This window comes from Habropoda laboriosa, unplaced genomic scaffold (genome assembly GCF_001263275.1).
Source record: "Habropoda laboriosa isolate 0110345459 unplaced genomic scaffold, ASM126327v1 scaffold84, whole genome shotgun sequence".
Classification (NCBI taxonomy): Eukaryota; Metazoa; Arthropoda; class Insecta; order Hymenoptera; family Apidae; genus Habropoda; species Habropoda laboriosa.
This window is the reverse complement of record NW_017100202.1, coordinates 105,068-127,753: the sequence shown is the minus strand read 5'-3', so window position 1 is coordinate 127,753 and position 22,686 is coordinate 105,068. Positions and strand designations below refer to the sequence as shown.

Sequence of the window (22,686 nt, the reverse complement as noted above, 5' to 3'; positions counted from 1 at the left end):
GACGAACCGACGACGACGACCGACCAAGAGAACCCAAGCCAAGAGGAACGGAATGAATGTGATATGGTGTGGTGGAGGCGGTTTGGGAGGAGAAGGCCAGATAGAGTTGTGCGTGCAATGGTAAACGAAAAGACGAGAAGACGACCTGCCGTGGTGTGGCGAAGAGGTGGAAATGGAAGGACGAGGAGCGGTGAAGAGAGAAGAGAGAGACGAAGAGGGAACCACGGTAAAAGGGATTCGGTTTCGCAGTCTGGCGAAGAGGGGAACCAGAAGAGGAATGAAGATAGAGGGGTTGGTTCTCGTGGAACCGGCGTCACGACGACATAGGTGGCCGCACGGGATCGGGCGGGAAGAAGAGGGAGAGAGAATTCGGGGCTGTTGACCGGGCTTCGAATTCGAAAGGCTCACGCAGGCTCGCAGTGAGGCAGGACGCGGATCGCGACGGTGCCGACGACGTCGACGAGGACGACGAAAACAGCTACAACGCAGCCGCCGACACCGCCCGAATTTCACCGTGCTCTCACGCTTAACTCGATCTGTGCGCGTGTATGTGTGGCTGTATTGTATGCATGAATCTCTCGATGCGAATCTGCTCTGAATTGCATGCAGCACGGTATCTCTCGTTTCACACTCCCGACGAATTTTTCGATACATTTTGCAACTGGGCAGAATAGTCCATCGATATTTTCGAGACTTTTAGACTTGCTATCCTTTTGATCGATGAAATTGTTAACTCTTTACGATGGCACTCGAGGATATTCCTGAAAAGGCGTTTTTACCTTCTAAACGCTCTGTGGACCCTTTGCTTGCGGAAAAAATATATGCACACAGCTTAAACAAACTTATACGTTCTTTTGGGCGATACGTGACCGAGCGTGCGCTATGAAAAAATAATTCCGACCAGTACGACTACCATGCCTACGGAAAATATGACAGCAAAGAGTTAATATTGAAACAAGCTTCGACTTCAGCTTACTTTCTTCTTTTTTTAACCCTTTCGCGACTAGCGCCGGTTATATCCGGCATCCACTAAATGCTTCACACTGGCTGACGCCGGTTATATCCGGCATCAATTAAATGCTTCGCATTGTGGCCGGCATCCTCTAAGCGCGTCGCCTCGACAACTCAAAGTGAAGATTTATTTTAAAATACAGAACAAGGCCTCGACAACATTCCCTTTATCCGATACACCCTTAAGTCCTCTGCTGTTCCAACGAAATCCTCTAAGATTTCACACGGACACACTGGGAGCTCGAAAAACGCGAGACACTCATGGTGTGCACTAATGGCACGACGACCCGACCGTTAGTGGCGTGCTGATGGCTAGTTCTGCCGTCGCGAAAGGGTTAATTTTGTAAAATCAATCGACTCGTTCTTTGTTCTTCAGTGATATTCGGTTCGTTGGAAATCTGCCGATTGGTGGATTAAAGATTAGTAAACCGATGAAATTTATGAATGTGATTGTCGGAGTGCTGCATCTGTGTATCGGAGATTGAAAATAACGTGTATCGGATATCAGATTGGAGAAAGATATCGGGAGTGGAGGTACGTCATTCGGGCAGATGGTTTTCCGAGTATTTTAAATTGTAGTTTATGGAAACGGTGGTTTGAGGTAGGTCTTGGCAGAATCGGGGGAGGGATATCGTATTAAGCCTTGAAGAAAGAACGTATAGTTACTACCGGGGATTACAACGATGCAGGTATTGATCTTTCCGCGATACCGAATACCAATTCTGGAACAATATCAAGGTAGAAGTACAGCCGTTACACTTGCATAACCAATTTCTATTTGCCGCGTCTTGTAAATTTACCGCAACACGTACTCTGCCTTTTCCTTTTATCCTCGAGACTGGAATAAACAACCGTGTAAAACGAAACTTCAGTTATGCATATATCACGAGCCGCCGTTATCTTGACAAGCAAGCCTTATCGCGGAAATTATCGCGAGGTTTGTTTTCAGTTTTGCATCGGAATAATTGGAAAGTCTGTACACAGGAGAAAAAGACCTTCGAGATACTCAGGTTCCGCTCGATTATTTTCAACTTCCACGGAACTCTATTATACCAGCCGAAATTGCTCCGATATTAAACTTTCACGTGCGTTCTCGTTCCAATTCCGACGGTCCGGTGAACTACGTCACAGACTCGACCATAGTCTATAATCCACTCCAAAGAGGCTACCGCCGTATAACTTATCAAAGTCCCTGACCAGTCTCTGTTCCGCCATCCCACGTCTCTGACCCGATCAAATCGAATCTGTTCGAAATCTCTAACTCCGTTCTCTACGATAAGCTGCTAAATTTCTCAGTGAAATTTTTCTTAGAAACCTCCGATCGATTTATTCTTCCGGACAACGAATCTTCCAACTTCAGTAAAACACAATACTCGCGGCTAATCTCTCTTCCCTCGCTAATATACTCTATCGGATCGTATCGAAAATCTCCATCGGATCAAATCTACGGTTGAATTATCTCTCCGGAGTAAACAATCCACGTCTATCGAAATTATCAATTATCACCTGAGATTTCCTCGAAATCCTCAACGCGCCTATTCACGCTGCCATTCGTGAAAATCTTCAGAAAATCTTCTTTAAACCCGTTTGCAGCCGCTGTTGGACCCGAGCATGTCTGCTCCAACAGGCTGCTTCGTTCCCAACCACGCATCGAATCAGCCCCCGACGACAACAAAGATAGAGAGAGAGAAAGAGAGAAGAGGGCGTGCGCGTGTGCAATGTTCGCCTAACTCGGTTTCACCGCTCGACCTTGAACGCGTACGGGCCGCAGGGGTTGAGTCGCAGGAGGGTAGACTTTCGTCGTCATCGAGCTCTCCTCTCCTGTGTAGACCGGAGTATCGATCCAGGAACGAAGTTGTCGGCCCTTTCCCCATTCGCGAGCCCGCCAACAACCCCTTCCCCCTTTGTCGGGTCGAAAGTCTGGAGGCCTTGACGGGCGGCTCGGGTGGGAAAAGGGGTGGCTGACAGGAGGAGGAACGCGGAGGAGGGCGAGTGCGAGGGACGCGCGCGAGGGTCGTGGATTTTACGTCCACGCGTGAAACGCCAGAGCGAAGGAGAAAGAGTTAGTAGGAGGTGGAGAAAGCGAAAGTAAAGGGGACCGAGCTGAGCCGAGCATCAGAGATCACTTCAGACGGAGAGATAGGAGGCTCCGCGAGAGTTCCTAATAAAAAGTGGCAATGATAGGCTGATAAAGGCGACCGCTCGACCCTTTTTATGAGCTACTCGTCCATGTCGAGTATCACTGCAGAATTCGTTGGCTGTGGTGGGCACTCGTTGGCGATTTACGATGCGCGATATCGAGCCCATGGCGGGCTAATTGAGTCCCTTTTGTTTCATGTTCGTCGGTTTTCGGGGGCTCGAATTCGACCGTCTAGACGGCCGCGAGTGGAGAAGGGGAGTGCTTCAAGTTGAATCTGACGAAAATTGGTATCCAGTGGTAAATGAAATGTTCGGGGATAAAGAGATGTAGCAAGGAAGGGTGGTTTCTTCGCGTCTCTTTGTAATCGTCGATGGTAACATTGCGTATTTTTGTAGTTAGAAAGTATTTCTGAATTAAACTGGTGGTGTGTCGTTTTCTGTTTTAAGAACGGGTTAGACAAAGAGAGAAGTCGGTATCAGATCTGTCGAGGCCTCTTTGTGTTACAGCTGTGACGCATAGAAGGGGATGAAGCCGCGTAAAAGGCACCACCTGTCGACGACACTGACCTATGTGAACACGCAGTTTTAAAGAATCAGAGAATAACCAAGTAAAAGTACACTTACATTCTGCAAAGTTCACGGTAGCGGCGGGGACGGATACATCTTTTATATGCAAATCCTGGGAAATTTATGGAAATGTAAATGTCACAGGGATACTGTTCACGACCGTCTTTAGAATGTCTTTATTTAAACAGAGCGTGAAAAAAGAGCTTGCGTTAAAAATGTTTCTCGCTATTCAGAAAAAGTGTCACACGTAACGTGTGTAAAGAACGAGACGAAAACACGTAATATTTTCAAACAGGAGCGACGTAACACCCAGATCCTGCGAGAACGCGATGAAATAACGAAATTACGTGATAACGCCTACACGAGCCTTCGGTCTCTCCCTGTCTCTCCCTCGCTCTCTCGATCGGTTTCCCCTGAAAATAATTCTCGTTTCATCCAGGATTAATCGATCTTTATGCACGACAGAACAGCGTGAATTTCTGACCGTGAGAATGTTCTCCCCGCGGTCGAGTTAAAATTACAAAACACCGCGACATCCAGGCAGGAGAACAGAGGAGGAGTCGGAATTCGAATGGAAAGCGACTTCTTCTTGCGGCGACTGCTGCTGCATTGTTTTCGAGCTCGTCACACCGAACATCATCGCTATAAACGGCGGTCGTATCGTGTGCAGACGGTGACGTGACCGAACAGCGTTTTTTCTTTTCTTTTTTTTTTCTCGATAACGATGGAATATTTTCGACCTCGAACCATCGGTTCCTCCTCCTGGTCCCCTCCGAAATTCTCCGCGCTCGTTCGTTTCCTATTTAAAAGGAGGGAAGGTCTCGGTTCCCGGAGTGAAATTGGCTCTCTGCTGCTGCTGGCTGCATCTTGCTCCAGGCTGCAAAACACTTTGACCTATTAAAACAGGCTGCTCACTGTTCCGCTATATCACTTATCGATCAACAGCTATAATTACAGGGCCATTTTCGCAATTTCTCTACGTTGTCACATAGGAGAACGTGTTTCGAAGCAGCGACAGAAAGGAAACGGAACGGTCTTCGAAAATTCTCGAACGTCAGCCGTGATAACGTTTATCGACGGTAGAATTTTATCGAGCAGTTTCTACTCGCCAATTTATCGGGTATTTTTCGTTGCCCTTCGTCGAGAACACTTCGTTTAATTTATCGACAATTTTTCAGCAGCCTTTAATCGATCATGTTCGATCCATTAATTAAAACCATTATTCGCTCGTGAATAATGTATATCTCGTGATAAACCTTTCTAAAATACCTCTCTCGTGGAATAAAAATCTTTGTCCAACTTGCTGTGCACCTCGTTAAATGAACTTTTAAATAGAGTTCCGTATTGCTACTAAGGAAGAAAAGTTGGTATCAAATATTTTTCAATTAATCCTTAATTACCCGCTCTATTCAGTCGCTAAGTCTCTACTTAGCTACAAAGGAGCCTACTTAAACGAGACATTTCACAAGAAACAAGACTATCGGGGAACAGATATCTCTATTTCCATTACTGTCCTTACATTTAAATTAACATTCCTTTGCCTTTATCGGCAATTCTTATCGTCTAACGAAACATGTTCGACTTTACAATCCATAGACACCCTACGTCTCAACGCGACTAATTAAAAATTAACGAATCACTAGGTACGCTCGATCTACAATTCTCCATAATTTCCTATATAAATAAACATCGCGAAAATCCTTTCTCTCCAGCTCCCCTTTTCTCTCCGGTCGAATCGGTGCTTACGTCAGAATTTCAATCGTGTCGCACCAACATCGATTTTAATGTTCATTTAACAAAGAACTGGCACACAGCTTGGGCAAATATCCAGCGTGCTGGCTGCCGTCGCCTAAATATCTGGCCGCTCGTGAATAAAACAAAGCTGCTGCCGGCTGGCTGGCCTTAGTTGTGTGCTGCTGTTGCTGGCCAGGATGAAAAGGGTTCGGTCGTATTAAAGCCGGTTGCCCGTCCACGTGCATCGATTCATTCGTCACGGTGCCCCGACCTATCCAACGTGTAACTCCAGGACTTTGCCGCGCCGCTATATGCGCGCGTGTTACGTGTGCGTGTACGCCGACCGCATCCCGTCACGTGTGCCACGATTACGATCCGTCTCTGTGCGTGTATTTCATACCTCGGCGAGAACCCTCTCTCCTATCTCTATCCACGGGAACAATATACCCGGTGTGGATATACGTATACCTACGTGTCGTCTCTCTGCGCCTTATGAATAATACTGACGTTGGTACGGTAGATTTGACACGGTGGAGGTGGTGTACGACAGCTGCGGAGAGCGCAGAGAGAAGACGAGAGGTTCGAAGGTGGGAGGAGGAGAGTAGTCGTCTCTCCCTCGTACAAGAGGCCAGCTCAAATTATTTCACAGACGGTCCACGGGATATGTATCCGAGGCACGCACGCTACCATCACAGCCGGGATCTGATACGGTTCGTGGAAATGATAAAAACTTGCGAATCGAAGGGTTTGCGGCACTTTAATGAGATTAATGAGCGACCTGGTTTGAATGGGCGAAAAGGGTATCGGCCGGTTTTTGTGGTTCACGGGGGGGCCTTTGTGCGCTGGAATCTATTAAGAGGAGGGCCGCTGGGATGTTTAATTATGATTCGATTGGAATATTCTGAGCAGTTTATGAATGTTGATTTTAGTAATGGCGCGAGTAGATTGATGGTTTCAGGTAGCCACGGAAGTGCTTCTGGTTTTTTGGGAACGTCTGTTTGGAGGAATAACGGGAAGTAAAAAAATACACGATTTTTTATAGATAAAAATCGTTTATTTTCATACTGATAGTATACACTAAGTTATAATATAAGAAATACACGATTTTTGATTTATTCTAGATTTATGTCGAGATCGTTTAAAGGACTCGGTGTATTTTAATTTAACTGATTTCTTCTGTAAGAGAAACCATATGTATTAACTTAGTGTGTTTCACTATGTTCCAGTCACTTGATAAATGTTAATTTTGGTAAAGATGGAAGTTCGTCGATAGGTTTTGCTATGTATGGAGATTCTCGGTATTTTGAGATCTATTATTGAGATAGTGTATTCTGATAACTTGAGGAGAGAAAACAATTCTCCATTGTAGAACTGAAGATGCAATTCATCTGGAAAGAAAATAGAGGAAGTCAACACGAATAAAGACCACCTAGTACAATTCAATCTGGTCCATGTATTCGAATATTTTTTTTTTTTTGTCTTACTATTTAGCCCGTAGTTGACGAAAATGAGTCATAGAGCGTAAAATGGTATGCGTGCTGGTAACGCGTTCCTCTTTATGACAGACCTTTTTCACGACTTCTTTTCTGGCTCGAGGCATCTTTGTTCCTGGTCGTCTGGCCGCCAGATACGCGCTGGAAAAAAAGTCACGGATGATGTAAGCCAAACGAGAGACGCTCGTTTTTCGCCGGGAAGGGATCCATTCTAAGAATTGTAATTAATTGCTGATAGCGAGGTAACGCGACTCAACTTTCAGTCTCATTTATTCGCGATTCCTTTAAACTTTTGCTCTCCTATTTCCAATCGGACACTTTCTTTCAGTTCCGATCTATAAACCTTGACTAAGAATCCATTCGTTTTATGAACAGATAAAAGAAAAAGTCGAATTGCGAAGTATTTGTAAAAATATTCCTCTATACAAAACATCGAATATTCGATTCAGATTAATTCCAGTTAATTTTTCGCTCAACTGCTACTTCAAACATGTTCGACAGCCTCCTCTAAATAAAAAGAATATTTTTCTCTATTAATAACGGTAGAACGTTTAAAAATATAACAAGAAGAATTTTATTCAACGTGCCTCCTGTCTACGACGATCGACGACGGTTGCAGCGGTTGACGTTTACACACTGACGATTCTAGTTCGTGACGAAGCTGTAAAATAAATGAACTGCGAACGTTAGCGAAATTCAATCGACGCTGGACGTGTGTGCTGCACACGAGTGTACACGTTAACACTCATTTTCAAGCACGATAGCCACGAGAGGCCTCTTAATTTCTCCGTCGATCGCGGAGAGTCCGCGACCTGACCATCGCAATTCTGCTCGAAACTGAACGACTCCCGACGAAACTATTACTAGTGTATTTTTTTAGTCTCGCCTGTGATAACGATTGAGTTCGTCATACGGCGCACGATAAGGATATTTTTGGCATCAAACCGTCTCGTCGATCTTTCTTTCATTTCGTTCTTCCACTTCTTACGAATTCTTCTCATTTTCTTTTCTTTTTTTATGGATCTTGGAAATTCTGCAATATTTTACGAATACGTTAAAATTAGAGAGAAAATAATTGTCACAGTATTCAAAGCAATCGAAACTTTTGGCCGCGTTTACACGAGAAACGAGACAAGGTTGTACCATGGAATCGAATTATCTCTTCTTATCCTGTTTTGTCAAGCTTCTCGAGGTCACTTCCCCATGGACTCGATTTCTGACTGTATCAAAACATTAAAGCAGAGTTTTAGCCGGCGTTATCGCAAGTGATAACGCATCCCAAGGCCGCGCCAGCACCAGGATAATTGGCCAAAGTCTTTTCGGCATTGTGTAACGTCGAATAACCCTGGCGCGCGCGGTGATTTTTCAAAACGCGCTTGTCTGCATATTGCGTTACGTAAACTGAAAAACAGAGAAAAATAAAAAAAAAAAGATAAACAGAAAACGAAACAATCGAGTGGAACGATCCAGTTTCCATATTTGCAATTAAAAATCGCGCAAGCGTTATCTTTGTAATTTAAAAACATAAAGAAACGGGTCAAACAATTTAATTGCAAATTTGATTGTTTTACTCGGTCTGAAATGATACGGCCGTGGAAATAGAATTCTCTTTGGATAATGAGATCGCAACAAATGGGAACGAAGATAAATTCGAGATCTTCTTGATTTCTTTTCTTTTTTTATAGACGAACTTTAAAGTGCCAACACCAGGCCAAAGTGTCAATTGTTTATTGTTATAAATGTAGTAGAAAAAAGAACGTATTACCAGTTGTTGGTAAAACTTGCTACGTGATAAAATTTGAGTTTGTGTTTGAAATTCTGTAATACTTCTCAAAATGACAAACAAATCTGCTGAAAAAAAAAATTCAAAATATGTAATATGTACTTCTTTTACAACTATTTGTCTCTACAACATTCCGGCAGATATGAAATCTTAATTATTCTAAATAAAGTAAGATTTTATTACCTTCCAAAGAATGATTGTTTTTAAAAAAGAAAAAAAAAAGTTTGACGACTAAAAAATTAAAGTGGTCTAGTTTATCATTGATTTTGTTTATCTGTCATTGAAAAACGTTTGATCATTAGTCAGAAGCAACTTTTCAGTTTGTCGAGACGCATAAAGTGCTGCACTTGAAACCGTCACTGCACTATGGCAGTGATTCTATTAATAACTGAGGCGTAGATTACCGTCGTAGTATAGACCTCGATTACGCACGCATACATAACAGCTGTTTCTGAACAGAGATATCAAAGTAACATAGATTTATGGTATGCTTCATCATTTCCTGCCTTCGATCGTAAACGTGTACGCGTTACGCTGCTGCTGGACGCACAACAGGTCGTTGGATCTTTTACGAACACTCGTTACATCTCACTGAGGAAAACATTCAGCATTCGACTTTCAATTGATCGAATAATAATCGAGAAAATCGATATTTTCAAAAATTCCGTATTTTTTTAATAAACACGTCAGGAAATACATACTAATTACACTTACTTCGATATTTCTAAATAAAATATCCAGAAAGATTTCCAAGTAATCGTTAAGGTGATATTTAAAAACAACGTTGGTCGTGTCCCTCTGGAGTTATTATGACATAAGATTTCTTAGAATAAAATATTGATTCTTCTCTATAATGAGCACCACCAAACAAGTTAAATCCATGACATGTTTCTTGGAAATTCCCGAGGTAAAATTACCTGAAATAAAATTCGAAATAAGCGTGTGGAAAGGTAGAAATGATGCAGTAGAAAATGAAACAACTTTAGCCATTAAAAGAACCATTAATGATATATTAAGGTAATGATGATCCACCTTAGTCTTCGTGCACTGTGTTCTTAAAAACGATCGTTAGACGTTGGATGAAGCACACAAGCGGGGAAAAAGGAAAAAACAAGAAATTAAATTACGCGTGGCGTGAAATGTATATTTCAGCCGAACAAAGTGCATATTCTAACCTGTTTTTCAGCTTTCACACGCTGAACTCCCAGCGACGAACCGTGAACCAGTTTGGACCGTTACGTCATCGGCAGTTAAAATTCGATTTTATTAACGTCATCTAGCGGTCGCGCGCGAGAACTCTAGACAAATTAGTTGCACAAACTCGATGCAATCGAAGCCAGAATGGATCCAGCCGTTAACCATTTTACGTAACCTTTGAGTTTTGATCCGTCCACGGGTTCGAGTGTATGGAGAAAAAAAAAAGTGAAGTTTCAAGGTTAGACGGTGACACACAGAGGCACACTATGTTGATAGTCGGTTGCAAAAAGGGGGGAATCACTGGGAATGGACCGTGACAAGACCACGCTGAACCAATATGACCGCCTGGTCTGACACGTGACGAGCGTTTCCCTTGGAGCTGTCGCAAAGTAGAAACCGCCGTTACGAGCTAGACCATTTCACGCGTTGACTGCTTGATGGTTGGTTACATGTGACACAGATTTCGATTTTTTTTCAATACCTCCTTTTCACTGATCGTCAGATGGTTGTTCATGCGGTAATTTCAACTGGAGAGTGGAAAAGATGATCGAGAAAGTTGAACGATATTTTGCTACGCGAAATAATCGGAGAATTATTGGACGAAACGGTTCGTATAAAACTCTGTTGGTATTTCGCGATGCAAAATATTTTATTCTTCAATGTTTCTTCGAATAAATATGTACTCACTGTTCTTTGGTTAAGTATCTCACACGTAATTCGCATTATTTGACGTTCTCGTTACGCCTTACTCGCGCATCTGTTATTTGCATGTTCGTATCATACGTACGAAACCAGATGAATTGATTATTTAGGTACGAATAAACTGATCCAAGTGTGTATCGAATGAAACAGTGTTTTAATTAAAATAAATTGTTGCTCAGGTAGAATATTTCTCATTTACGTTGCGTTATTACCTAACAGATGGTAACGCATTTAATTCCCCTGTGTCGATACGACGAGAGACGTATAATCAATCTTGTCCAACAGAATTCGCTAGCTGCATTTGGTAACACTGGTCGAGAAAGAGGAAAAAGTGGAATCTTCCAAAATAACCACCGTGCACTGCATTCAGGTCCCGTACTCGCGTTATTTACTCGACTAATCCTCCGTTCATACGGATCGGAATATTTTAACACGAAACGATTGTTTGGTTTTTACACTTCGACAGGCTTACAAAAAGAGGTTCGTTTCGTTGACAATATCACGTTCGAAAATCCGAAAGGAACGGGAACGTTCACGGATGTTAAATAGCGGCGATTAGACGTAATTCTCACCGCGGGCGACGAATTATCGCCGTTCCAGCGTCCGTACGTTTTCACTGAAGCACACAAAATGAAAAAAGAGAGAGAATAGGGGGGGGGGGAGGTAGAAGAGACGGAGAAGGAGGATTCAACGTCGCTCGAATTTCATACCGCAACGACACACGGTCGTGTGTTCCCCGTTCCGCAAAATGCACATACGTGTGAAGAATACGAGTTGGTTTCCATGGCGTATGTCGTCGGCAAATTGTGTCGCGGGGGCTTGCGCATGGAATTATTTTCGTGGTTACACGATGCTGCTAGTTGACTCACGCGTCGAGCGCGTGAGGAAATTTAGATGCGTCGAAAGATATTGCATTCGCGGCCTTTCTGCGCCGCGCCATGGGAAAAGCACGAGATGAAACTCGATATGAAAACACGACCATCGTTACGCCGGAACTTTCCAAAGTCCTCGTGAATTTTCACGGAAGTTGATTTGCACGAGCGACAAAAATAGGTATTGTAACCCTATACACTTGTAATTTTTACAACACGTCGACACAGTAGTGCTATTTCACAAAAAGCTGGCCAAAATTCAATTTTCGAAATATATAGCAGTGCCAAAAATGCCACTGGAATTTTTTAAATATATTGATTAGTTACTGAGAAAAAAACTACTTAGTTAACGAAATTTCGTGCTTCTTAATGTCTTGAAAATTGGAGCATGCTTAATGTGTCAAGGAAAGTTTGATTTTCATTGGCTGAACCCAAATTGCGAATAATTTGAATTTCATTGGCTGAATTTAAATCGTGCTTACTTCAATGGCATTGGCTGAGTTCAAAGTTTCAGTATGTTGAATTTCATTGGTTGAATAGTTTGAATTTTATTGGCTGAATTTAAATCGTGCTTACTTTAATGGCATTGGCTGAGTTGAAATTTTCAATAGTTTGAATTTCAATTTTTATGAAAATCGTATGAAATTAAGAATATTGGCCAGCTTTGACACCGCTGTGCGTCGTTCCCATGGATAATTTACAATTCTTTAAAACTCGCCTTTATATCATTGATCCCGACAGCATCGAGAATTTAATAAACGACGGAGTTAGGTATTATAGAAACGAAATTTTCGTAGAATTAGGAAGAATCTTTGCCTATAAAAAGGTAAATATAGATGTCGTTGACAGACAAATGTGAAAAAGCATAAGTTTCGAAGGATAAGTCACTATATGATGAGTTCAGCTCAATTTTAAGTGTCTATCTGTTTAATTAATAAATCTCGTAAACGTAAATCCGACCACTCTTCCCTAAATTATCTAAGCAACGTGAAAAAACAATTATTCAAAAATCGACAAAGATAATTAACGTGTAAACTCTTCCTCGCTCGTGTTACAGCAATCCAAGAGCGTCACGGAACATGGCAGAGAAACAACGCCGCGACAATCTCAACACAAACATCTCTGCAATGGCTGTACTTGTACCTACTGTCGCCGAGAGTTCGAGGAAGATGGACAAAATATCCATCCTGAGATTAGCTTCCGCTTTCCTCAGAATAGACTACAGTAAGTTTCATTTATACGGTTCATCAGGTCGCATCATCGATCACGTTCAGCTAATTAACTCGTGTATGTTCTTTTTTTTTGTGCAGCGGTTGGACGTGGCACACCTGACTTTCTACCACGAGAACTCGGCGACCTGGACTTGGAACAATACATCATCGACGTGAGTACTCGTAAATCGATTCGAGTCCTCTTATCGTTACACACGTTGAACGCGTTAATATCGTTTTTGTTAAACCGTAACAGAACTTGATCGGAAACGGGGGCTTCTTTATCATTGTCACGACCACAGGGAAAATAGTATACGTCAGCCGGCAAGTCCACGAGCACCTAGGCCATACGCAGGTAAATCTTACACGTTCTTTCTTCATTTTATCAACAGAATTACACACATTTTAACAACATATAAATAATTATATAAAATGCAAATGAGAGAGCTTTATTAAGATTGTAAAGTAAGGCAAGTTCACATTTAGATGTTAACATTTTAGTTTCACTAATAGTTTTACATTTTTTCTAATTTCCTCATTCCTTTTTTTCACGGTTTCTTTATATTAATATGGTGAGAGATAAATGTGATATAATATATATATATATATATAAGTGCAATAAATTCTTCATCTGCTACTTTCACCCCTCTTTCTACTACTTCATTGAAGTCTTCTCCTCTACCCTCCACGTAGCGTAACATCCTTTCTCACGAAAAGTTCTACCATCTAAACTCCCTAGATAGTCTATTCGTTGTACTTTCTAAAACTTCCGCCCTGTTCGCTATCCACTCAAACTTCGCTCTCACCGCACGCTATCCGCCCTTAAAAATGTACTCACTCCACTTGCAAATACACACACACACACACACACACGTGAACTATACAAGTTTTTATTTCACGTTTACTGGTAAGAAACGTAATCTATCATTTCCACGTCGATTTTAAAAAGTTACTCTTGCATGAGGGGGAAAAAAACATAGAATTTTTTTTTCAGTTGATTGAAACATTTTGTTGAGAATTTCAAGTTGGTTTATTGTTCGCTGAAATGTGATATAAACGACGATGAAAAACTCTGTGGCAGCGAGCGACCTAATAACACCGGGGGAAATTGCGTTCCTTTCCCGCAGAACTTTCTTTTGTACGAGCGATACCTTGATGCATTAATAAAAACCGGCGATCCAACTGCACTGTTGCAGTGAAACGTAGCTCGTGCCAAGGGTTTGGAATTATCGATCAGATGAGCACAACGCAAACACTCCACCATGGCAATTGCCGTCAGCCCAGAATTCTTTTTTCGGCGCATCAGACGTTTCTGCAAATTTATGCACGATCGAGATTCACACGATTTCACAACCTGCTGAATCATACCAATTGTGAATCTCATTCGAATGCATTGGATTTCTTCGAAATGTCGCCAAGATATTTTTATCAATTTCTTTTTTCTTTTTTTTTTCAGCCGTTCGATTTGCTGATTTTTTTTTTGCGACAAATATTTTCATCGATATTCTTGCTTAGAAGTAAGCAACAGTTGATCAATGTTACGTGTAGTCACCTGAATGACATAATTACACGACGTACCACCCTCGTTTGTAATTATTACGTCGCCGAATGTGAAGCAAATTTAAGTAATCATTGAAAAGTTATTAAAATTCTAATTCTTCTTTTTTTACTGATATGTAATAGTAACTTTAACGAAGAAATATAGTTTAAATCATATAATACTTCTTGTACGAACATAACAGGTGTTTTAATACTTACAAACGGCCAGTGTACGTCGCTTTTTCCTGTGCATCCATTTATTTTTCTCTTCTTTTCTATCGTTCATTTGTCATTCTTATTGGCGATAACCAGCTACGTGCTGCAAGCTCGATTTTCAATCGAATTGTTTGCCGCACGTGCTCAGGTTCGGATTATTTCGAGCAGCAGAATCCGCAGGATTTAGGTGAATACAAATGTTGCGACGCACGCGTGCATATAAAAACAAAACAATAAAAAAAGGAAAGTAAACGAACGGGGGAAAAGGGAAGAGGGAAAAAAAAAGTTTCAGAGGAAGGGGGTAAGAAGAATGCATTGCAAAAGGGAAATTTCACGTGCCACGTGTTCCATGCTGTACTTTCGCGCAGCGTCGATGAAACGGTAAAAAATACTCGCGATTTCAGCGACACGTGTGCCGGGTTATTTTTCAAAAAATCGTTCAGGGAAATGGGGCGATGCGTTTCTTCGCCTTCTTCTAGTAATAACTCGACAATCCGACAGCGCATGTTTCACTTTTATTCCAGAACGATCGTTTATCGTTCCATAGATGAATTTTACATGTACGATAAAGAACAATGTATTTTTCTTTTTTTTTTTTAGGAAATAGAAAGTAATGTTACTGTTTGGTTACCGTCAAAGTAAGAATAGTGTTTCTCGATTGACGAAAATAACGAATGTAGTTAGTTTAGATACATGGATACTTAATCCTCGCATAATCTATGTTACTGAAACGTCCGCGAGATTAACGTTATAGAAATTACGCTTGTACAACCGATCGCCTTTTCTTCTCTTCGTTATTAACTTCATAACTGGCGCCCTCTAAGTCGAGGAGTGGCTCAAGTGTAACGAATAAAGTTCCCGCTGAAACTTTAGATTGCAGTATCCCGATAATTGCGAAAACTCCGATTGAAAGTGTTCTTAAAACAGAACTTCTCGCTTCTCAGGACCATCTATCCTTCATTTAACACGCCATCATCCATCGACGTAGCGCCACTGAAAGACATTAAACCGACGTCGCGCCTCAATGGTGGTGGATCATCTTCTGAATCATCCGCCGTAATTCCACGCAGCTCGACCAATTCAGGTTCCTTGTACATATCGATAGAAGAATTTTTCTTCGAAATTAAATAACATGAAAATTCTCGAAATTAGATAAAAATAATTAATATCTGGATAACTATACGTAGCTCTTCACACTCGAAAGGGTTAAACACCGATATACCATCGACAAGAAGAAAACGAAGCAGATCTCTCGATGTGAAAGAAACAAAGGAGAGATCGTGTATCGTGAAAAAGGACGAGGACAACGCGTTATCAAGAAGAAGGGAGTAATTACGGATTTACAGCGTCGTGAAACGTAACAATCCGTAGCGAAAGGGAACAAAGGAAGACCATGACGATGGGAACGTCTTGAACGAGTCTTTTCTCAACGTGGAATGACGAGGAACAGACTTTGGTAAAAGGTAAAAAGTGCCTGTTCTATCGATCCACGTGGTTCGACCGTAGGAACACGTGGTTCGACGCTCCAGATTCGAGCATAACGATAATTCGACACTCGAGCGTAACGAACCTGCTTGCTGGTCAGCGGAGAACTGACTTCTGGATGTAAGGATGCGTTAGGATGACTGAGGGAGGAAGGAGGAAGGATAGAAACGAGGGAGAGACCGAAGAAGATGAAGAAGAGACGACGACGACACCGACGGAGGAAGAAAATGGAGAAGGAAAGAGCTGTGCGAGGGAAAATATAGAGAAAGAAGGCGGAGAGTTGTTTGCACGGGATCCTCCAGTTTTTTAAGGAGATACTCACAATCAGCCGGTATTGTTCTCAAGGAGAAACTCCCCATGGTGAAAACGAGCCTCGTCGCCGACGTGGTGCATCACGTTGGACGCGATTAAATCGTGACTATGTAGTCGCAGATGCAGAAGGAAACGAAGGATGAACTCGTGGAGGTGTAGAGTCTTCTCTCGACGAGTATCAACGGAAGTTTCGTGAAACTGAATCCTTCTAAGTAGCATATACATTGATCTGCTATTTTTACAAGCCTCGCTTTGTTCCCGCGTTATTGTACTATTATAACCTATTATTATGGTATCGTAACGCTGTCACTGAGTAATTTATTTATACAAAACTTGTCAGTTTTCATTCTCCTCAATTAGAATAAAACATTGTTATCAACCATAGTTTTTTTTTTTCTTTTCTTGTTTCGGTATAACCGAGGAAACATTTGATTGTAAAAAGGTTAATTGTCTGGAGGTTTAAATTAACGATAAATATTTTTGAAACTCGTAAATCAAACTTATACATGTATAAGGATATCTTATTATAATTCGCTGATATTGTTACATCAGTTCCAGTTTCTTTAATTGAACCGCAACGAGATAAGTGGAGTGTACTTTTTATCGATTTTTTCACCAAGAGTAGTATCTTGCGCGAAATAAACAAGCTTTGTATCTCAATGTTAGTTGTATCGCACGTTTTATTTACTTTGTCAAACGGAGACTCAAATAAAAGACAAAACAAGATTAATACAAATCAATAACAGTCTTATGCAAGAGACTGATATTGAATTGAAATATTCTACTAATATCGAATATTTTTAACAATTGTGTAACAATTGTTCCAACTGTAAATCAGCAACTAAAATGTACAATCTATTTTTTCCCCCACTTTTTAATCAAATTAAAAAAAAAATAGAAGCAGAATTAATCGACTAAAATACACATTGCCTGCGTACGAATGACGTTACAGAGGGATCTATTGGGCCAAACCCTCTTCCACTATGTCCACCAAGAGGATCACGAGGTGTTGACGAAGAACATAACGCCAGACGAGATGCAGGGAATGGTATCCTCGTCCACTCTTCAGATCACCGACGGGACAAACGACAATTCCAATTCATCAGAGGACTCGACGACGTCCCCGAGGAACGAAAGGAGACCGTTCCGGGAACAGAGACGAAGCTTCGAGCTGAGAATGCAGCATCGTACCGCGTCGAGGCGCGAGGACACGCAATACGAATGGTTCGAGATCTCCGGAATGCTCAGGCTCGCGGATGCTTGCAAAAATTCCGATTCGAACGCTAAGCGAGCGAAACATCGAGGTGAGAATATATAGAGCGCCGTACAATTGAAAGCATTGTGCCAAGGATATTACTTCCGTTCTCAGAAGACGTTTCCTCTATGTTCCGTTTTGTGCATCGTGGAAAGGAAAAAAAAGAAAAACTGTTCCGTCGATATCGCACAATTTTCTAGATCGAGGAGAGGTGTGAGAAGCAACGTCAAATTTTTCTTCTCGATTCCGAATTCAACACGGGTCGATGTTCCTCTTTTTTATCACGACACATCGGGACCAGTAACGTTGGTTTTGAAACGGGTATCGCAAATATTTACCCTAGCCACGTATTTAAATTTAGACCGTCGCCATCGTCGGCAAAAGGTGTAGGCGTAGTCACACGGCCGTTCAACGCACAGGATTTCTCGTTTTAATCTCACGAACGGACGGATTAGATCGTGCCAAGTGCTGTGTGATCGGTATCCTTACTGTTTCCGGTCGGCTATCGTCTCGCGGTTCGACGATATCGCGTGAAACAGCGATGGAAAAAGGGCAGAGTTCGATAAGACAACGATTTTTCCCAATCGAAATCTTCGAGTGGAGAAGTTAAGCCTTGAATTTCGTTCCGATTGTCAAATTTTTATTTTTATTTTTACGAAAAATATCACCTAAGGAATAAAAAGAAATCGGTTTTCGTTAGGAAATCGATTTGATTGCAGAAAATTATGATATTGGGTGTGTAATAAAGATTACGAATATTTGTAAGTGTTGCGAAAATTGCCAAGCTCGTGACGCGCGACACCCGCAACGTCATTATGAGAAAGGGAAATGCCTTGTTTCTTTTTCTTTCTTTCTTGTCAGCCAATGCAAAAGTTGGAACATAGAGAACGGTCTTCTGAGACGATTTATAACGTGACATCGAATATCATTAACACGACTATGTTACATACGACTCAAATAGAACCGAGAGACATGTCAAACAAATATGGCGAGATAAGAACCAGTTGGGACTTGAACAAGACATATTAATCGTGTTCCGGTGTTATCTTGCAGAAATCAATTCAACCAGCAACGACATCGTTTTTGTGGGTATAGCACGGTTGCTCATGAGGCGGCCTATCACCAAGATATCGATTATAGACGCAAATAAGGACGAGTATATCACACGGCACTTGGTAGACGGAAGGATCATTTACTGCGATCACAGAGTATCGGTGGTGGCTGGTTACTTATCAGAGGAAGTCTCGGGTAAGAGCGCCTTCTGTTTCATGCACAGAGATGACCGTCGCTGGGCGATGATGGCACTTCGTCAAAGTAAGTTTTATAATCATGGATATCTTTTTCTTTTTTTCCATTTTACGCGTTAATACAGAATTTTTTAATCATCGAAATGATCGTTTGCAGTGTACGATCGTGCAGAGACCTGTGGATCCTCCTGCTATAGGCTAACCTCGAAAACTGGAGAACCTATCTATTTACGCACTCATGGATACCTGGAAGTCGATAAGGACACGCAAAAAGTAGTATCTCTTGTGTGCATAAACACACTAGTATCGTAAGTTTTGCGATATCTTTATTTGGTTGTACGTCTATTGTCTTCTGGAACGTATCGAATGTTGGAAATGAATGATTTCATAGGGAGGAGGACGGTATAAAGTTTATCGAGCAGATGAAGAAAAGATTTTCGGCTACGGTGACAGAGGCCATGAGGGCGATGATTCAAAGTGGAGATGACGACGCGTCACTTGATTTGGTAATCCTCTTTAAATATTATAATTGTATACTGAGAAATGATGTGAAATTCTAAGAGAATACTGGATTGATGTTAGAAGATTACTATGAACATTTCATTGCACTTTCAGGGCTCAGATTCGCCACGTTCAACTTCGAAGAGTAGCGTGGAAGATCCCTCGCAGTTAGAGGATGCTATCACGTATTTAGTTAGCGATCTGTCGTCACCCCTTCCAGAGGATTGTCTCACAGCATCGCCTGTACCAAACGAACAATACGTGAAAGCCGCCATGGTCTCACAACACTTACCTCCAGCTGAAGCTCAAGCGAGAAAACTCGGTATTAAAAAATTGGACCACTATTTGGTGGTACAAGGTGGCAAGGCAAATAGAAATCAGAAGGAGTCAAAGAATAACAATAAACATGATTCTGATTTGAACAAGAGGCAAGAAAATGCGAGGTCACCGGGGAAGGGAATAACGTTGCACGATGTAACGAATCAGACGCACAGTGTACACGATGACGCACAAAGTGAACAGTTTTCACCGCAAGTGAACAGTATGATGACAAACGATTCAACTATAGAACCATGTATGAGCACTCCGCGAGACCTTAGGACGTCTCATCTTGATGTTCCTCAAAATATGGACATTTTGAGTCCTACTTTAACAATCCAGGAACCTGCTTCAAATGAATCAAGTTCACACACGTTCAGCGAAAGCAGTCCATGCAATATTACAGTCGACCATAGCATGGATGTTTACAAACGTCAGCAAGAGCCTATAATGGACTATCTTGAGAACGTGGTCGATAACACTGTTCCTTCCGACTCGAAAAGCCATCAGTACTTGTTGAAGAGGATATACAGTGATGAAGACATTAGGACAAGTTGCAATAAAAAAAGACACAGTAACATTCGTTACGTGTCAACCGATAACGATGAACAGCAGAACATGCCGTATGTCGGCTGCAAATCTTTCGTTGGCGAAGAATATTCAGAACTTTCAACGGACTTCAATCAGTACAACAGTATGAATCCTCAGTCGCTGAAGGTCGCGGAATCACCGAATTTGACTTTAAACGATGTCATAGTTGATTATCAACAAGTGGACTCTAGCATGCCACTTATACCTCCAACCCCTGATGACGATCAGTTTATCGATCTTCACGATTTAAAGGACGACCCGTTGCTGAGCCCAAGCCTGGATGCAAATCCAGGTACCAAACACAGTATAGTAACCCTGCACTCATCCAAAAAAAACAAAGTAAACAGCCGAATTTTGTATACTTCCAAAAAGTGGGGGGCACTTTTTTAACTTTCGAGACATTAATTCGATAATTCCTTGAATAAAAGAAACACTTGCATTTGCATACTTAAACCTATCTCTTTCATAATCTAAGTTCTGTCATTTTCACAAGGTTTCTCATTTTTATTTTCTCCATCCACTGTTTTATGCATAATTGATAATATGTGTTGCTTACTTACAAATTGAAAATATACATGTAATTGCATAAACACCTTTTAATGAATATTTGAAATTTTTGCAGATCTTATAATGAAAATACTTGATGATTTTGAAAGTAAGTACATACATATATGTATCATATGTGCTTCGTAAATATTAATGAAGTCTAATTTTAAATTATTGTTTTAATATTTCAGGCAGCTTCAATGAAACGAAAGTACAACAACTAACCGACAACAATGTAAGTCTGGATTGTTAATAATGTACAATACAATATAGCAGCAAAAAATAATTGTTATTAATTTTATGATAGGCAATCAATAATGAAATAAGAAGGAAACATATTCAGCTCATGAATAGTATGGCGTTACAAGAATCGCAGCTCAACGTTCTGGCACAGGACCTGAAAAATCCAGCCTTGCAAGCAAAAAGAGGAAGTTTAACACCATTGCAGGTATGATTTAAAAAGCAACTTATAATTCAAATTTCAAAACGTAAATGCTATTTTTTTACTTTGAATTTCAGGCAGAACATAATATGCAGAAACAAATCCTTGAAACACTGCAACAACATCACCATAATATTCAAGTGAACATAAAACACAATATCGGTGTATAAAGAGTTTCAGAAATACGTAAAACGTGAAATTTGAAAAATATTTCTTTGAAAGGAGAAAAACTATTTTATCGAAAACATAATGTTAAAAAATGACTGTCCTTGAAAAGCATACAGTTGGTATAGACGTGCATAGTTGCACGTTAAATATTCCAGTGAAGTCTATTGAAACTCATTCCTCCACAAATGATACAATGGTAAAGTGGAAAAAACATAGTGACTGCTAGTTACAGCGACAATCTACAGCAGTATAACAATGTCAATCTACGTCGTTCTACACCTCAACAAAGAAAAAATGTTTATTATCAGAGTTGTCTAATGAAAATATAACGTCGACTAAGGGAACGTCAATATTTTGTCTTCAAATTGATGAAAGAAGAAGCGTAAGTAGAAAACATGCAAGATAATCAAGATGTATACTTTACATCGTGTACATGCAGACTTTATAAAAACCGAATTATAGACATTGTATGTCGCCTCACGTTTGGGGTAAATATAGATATACGTATATTTCGGTAACTGCTTACACGAATCACATACGTAAATTGTATTGTAAATGGTGGGCACGTTCTACAGTTTTGAAGGTCCAATGTTGCGCAGTTTTCAAATTTTATCATAGCAGACTTGTATATAGCGTGTACTCGATTTTAAATGACCACGCTATTTATTTAACCTTCAGGACCGTTGTGCTCGACAATTGTTTTCGGTCGTGAACGAAAACCATTTCCATGTCGAATAGACCACGATACGTATATGTACGCATATATCGGATGGATACAGCACCAGTTCTGTTTAAATCCTACCTGTTGTAGGATGCCAATTACGACAAGAAAAAAAAAGAAAAAAAAGGTATGACTAACTATCGAAATTCGATTTAACTCGTACTAATAAAAGCAAGTTGGCAGTACAAAATTCCTGTTTTAAACAAAAGAAATATGCTTCTAAGAAAGAACATACTATAAAACGAATAGTAGATACGTAATTGTACGTAGCTTGTATTATTGTTACGTGAATATGATAAAAATGAATTATTGGCTGTAAATGTCTCGAGCCTTATCGACTTTTCTTTCAAAACGTGTGGGGTGCTTATTATTTCTCTGTGTATCTACATATGCACTTTTATGCATTTTACGGATTAACTTGTTATTTTTACAAATTTTTTACTTCTATGAGATATGTAATGATAAACAAAGTTATTAAATTTCCACGGTGGAATATTGAGAACGATCGGCTTTATTGTATACATAAATCAATGTTATATTTCGTGTTTGCAATCGTTTTGTTATGGCGAGTTTTGGACTTTACTGGCCTCGTTATCCACCCAATATTATGTTGCTTTATATTACTTTATTATAGTT

General features: G+C 40.8%; 1 protein-coding gene across 4 annotated transcripts in view; it reads left to right on the top strand.

Moving 5' to 3' along the window:
* The window catches only part of LOC108570505 (neuronal PAS domain-containing protein 2-like), a 75,143-nt gene extending 53,812 nt beyond the window's left edge, over nucleotides 1-21,331 (top strand). For 3 of the 4 annotated variants that reach the window (XM_017932375.1, XM_017932376.1, XM_017932374.1), the window contains 12 exons: nucleotides 12,556-12,722; nucleotides 12,809-12,882; nucleotides 12,966-13,064; nucleotides 17,214-17,565; nucleotides 18,570-18,830; nucleotides 18,921-19,071; nucleotides 19,155-19,269; nucleotides 19,379-20,465; nucleotides 20,796-20,828; nucleotides 20,911-20,954; nucleotides 21,027-21,167; nucleotides 21,239-21,331. In XM_017932375.1, the coding sequence (XP_017787864.1) occupies nucleotides 12,556-12,722; nucleotides 12,809-12,882; nucleotides 12,966-13,064; nucleotides 17,214-17,565; nucleotides 18,570-18,830; nucleotides 18,921-19,071; nucleotides 19,155-19,269; nucleotides 19,379-20,465; nucleotides 20,796-20,828; nucleotides 20,911-20,954; nucleotides 21,027-21,167; nucleotides 21,239-21,331 (2,617 nt within the window). Of the gene's footprint in view, nucleotides 1-11,636; nucleotides 11,680-12,555; nucleotides 12,723-12,808; nucleotides 12,883-12,965; nucleotides 13,065-17,213; nucleotides 17,566-18,569; nucleotides 18,831-18,920; nucleotides 19,072-19,154; nucleotides 19,270-19,378; nucleotides 20,466-20,795; nucleotides 20,829-20,910; nucleotides 20,955-21,026; nucleotides 21,168-21,238 lie in introns of those variants that run through there. The other variant, XM_017932377.1, reaches the window with a different exon arrangement.
* Nucleotides 21,332-22,686: the final 1,355 nt, after the last annotated feature.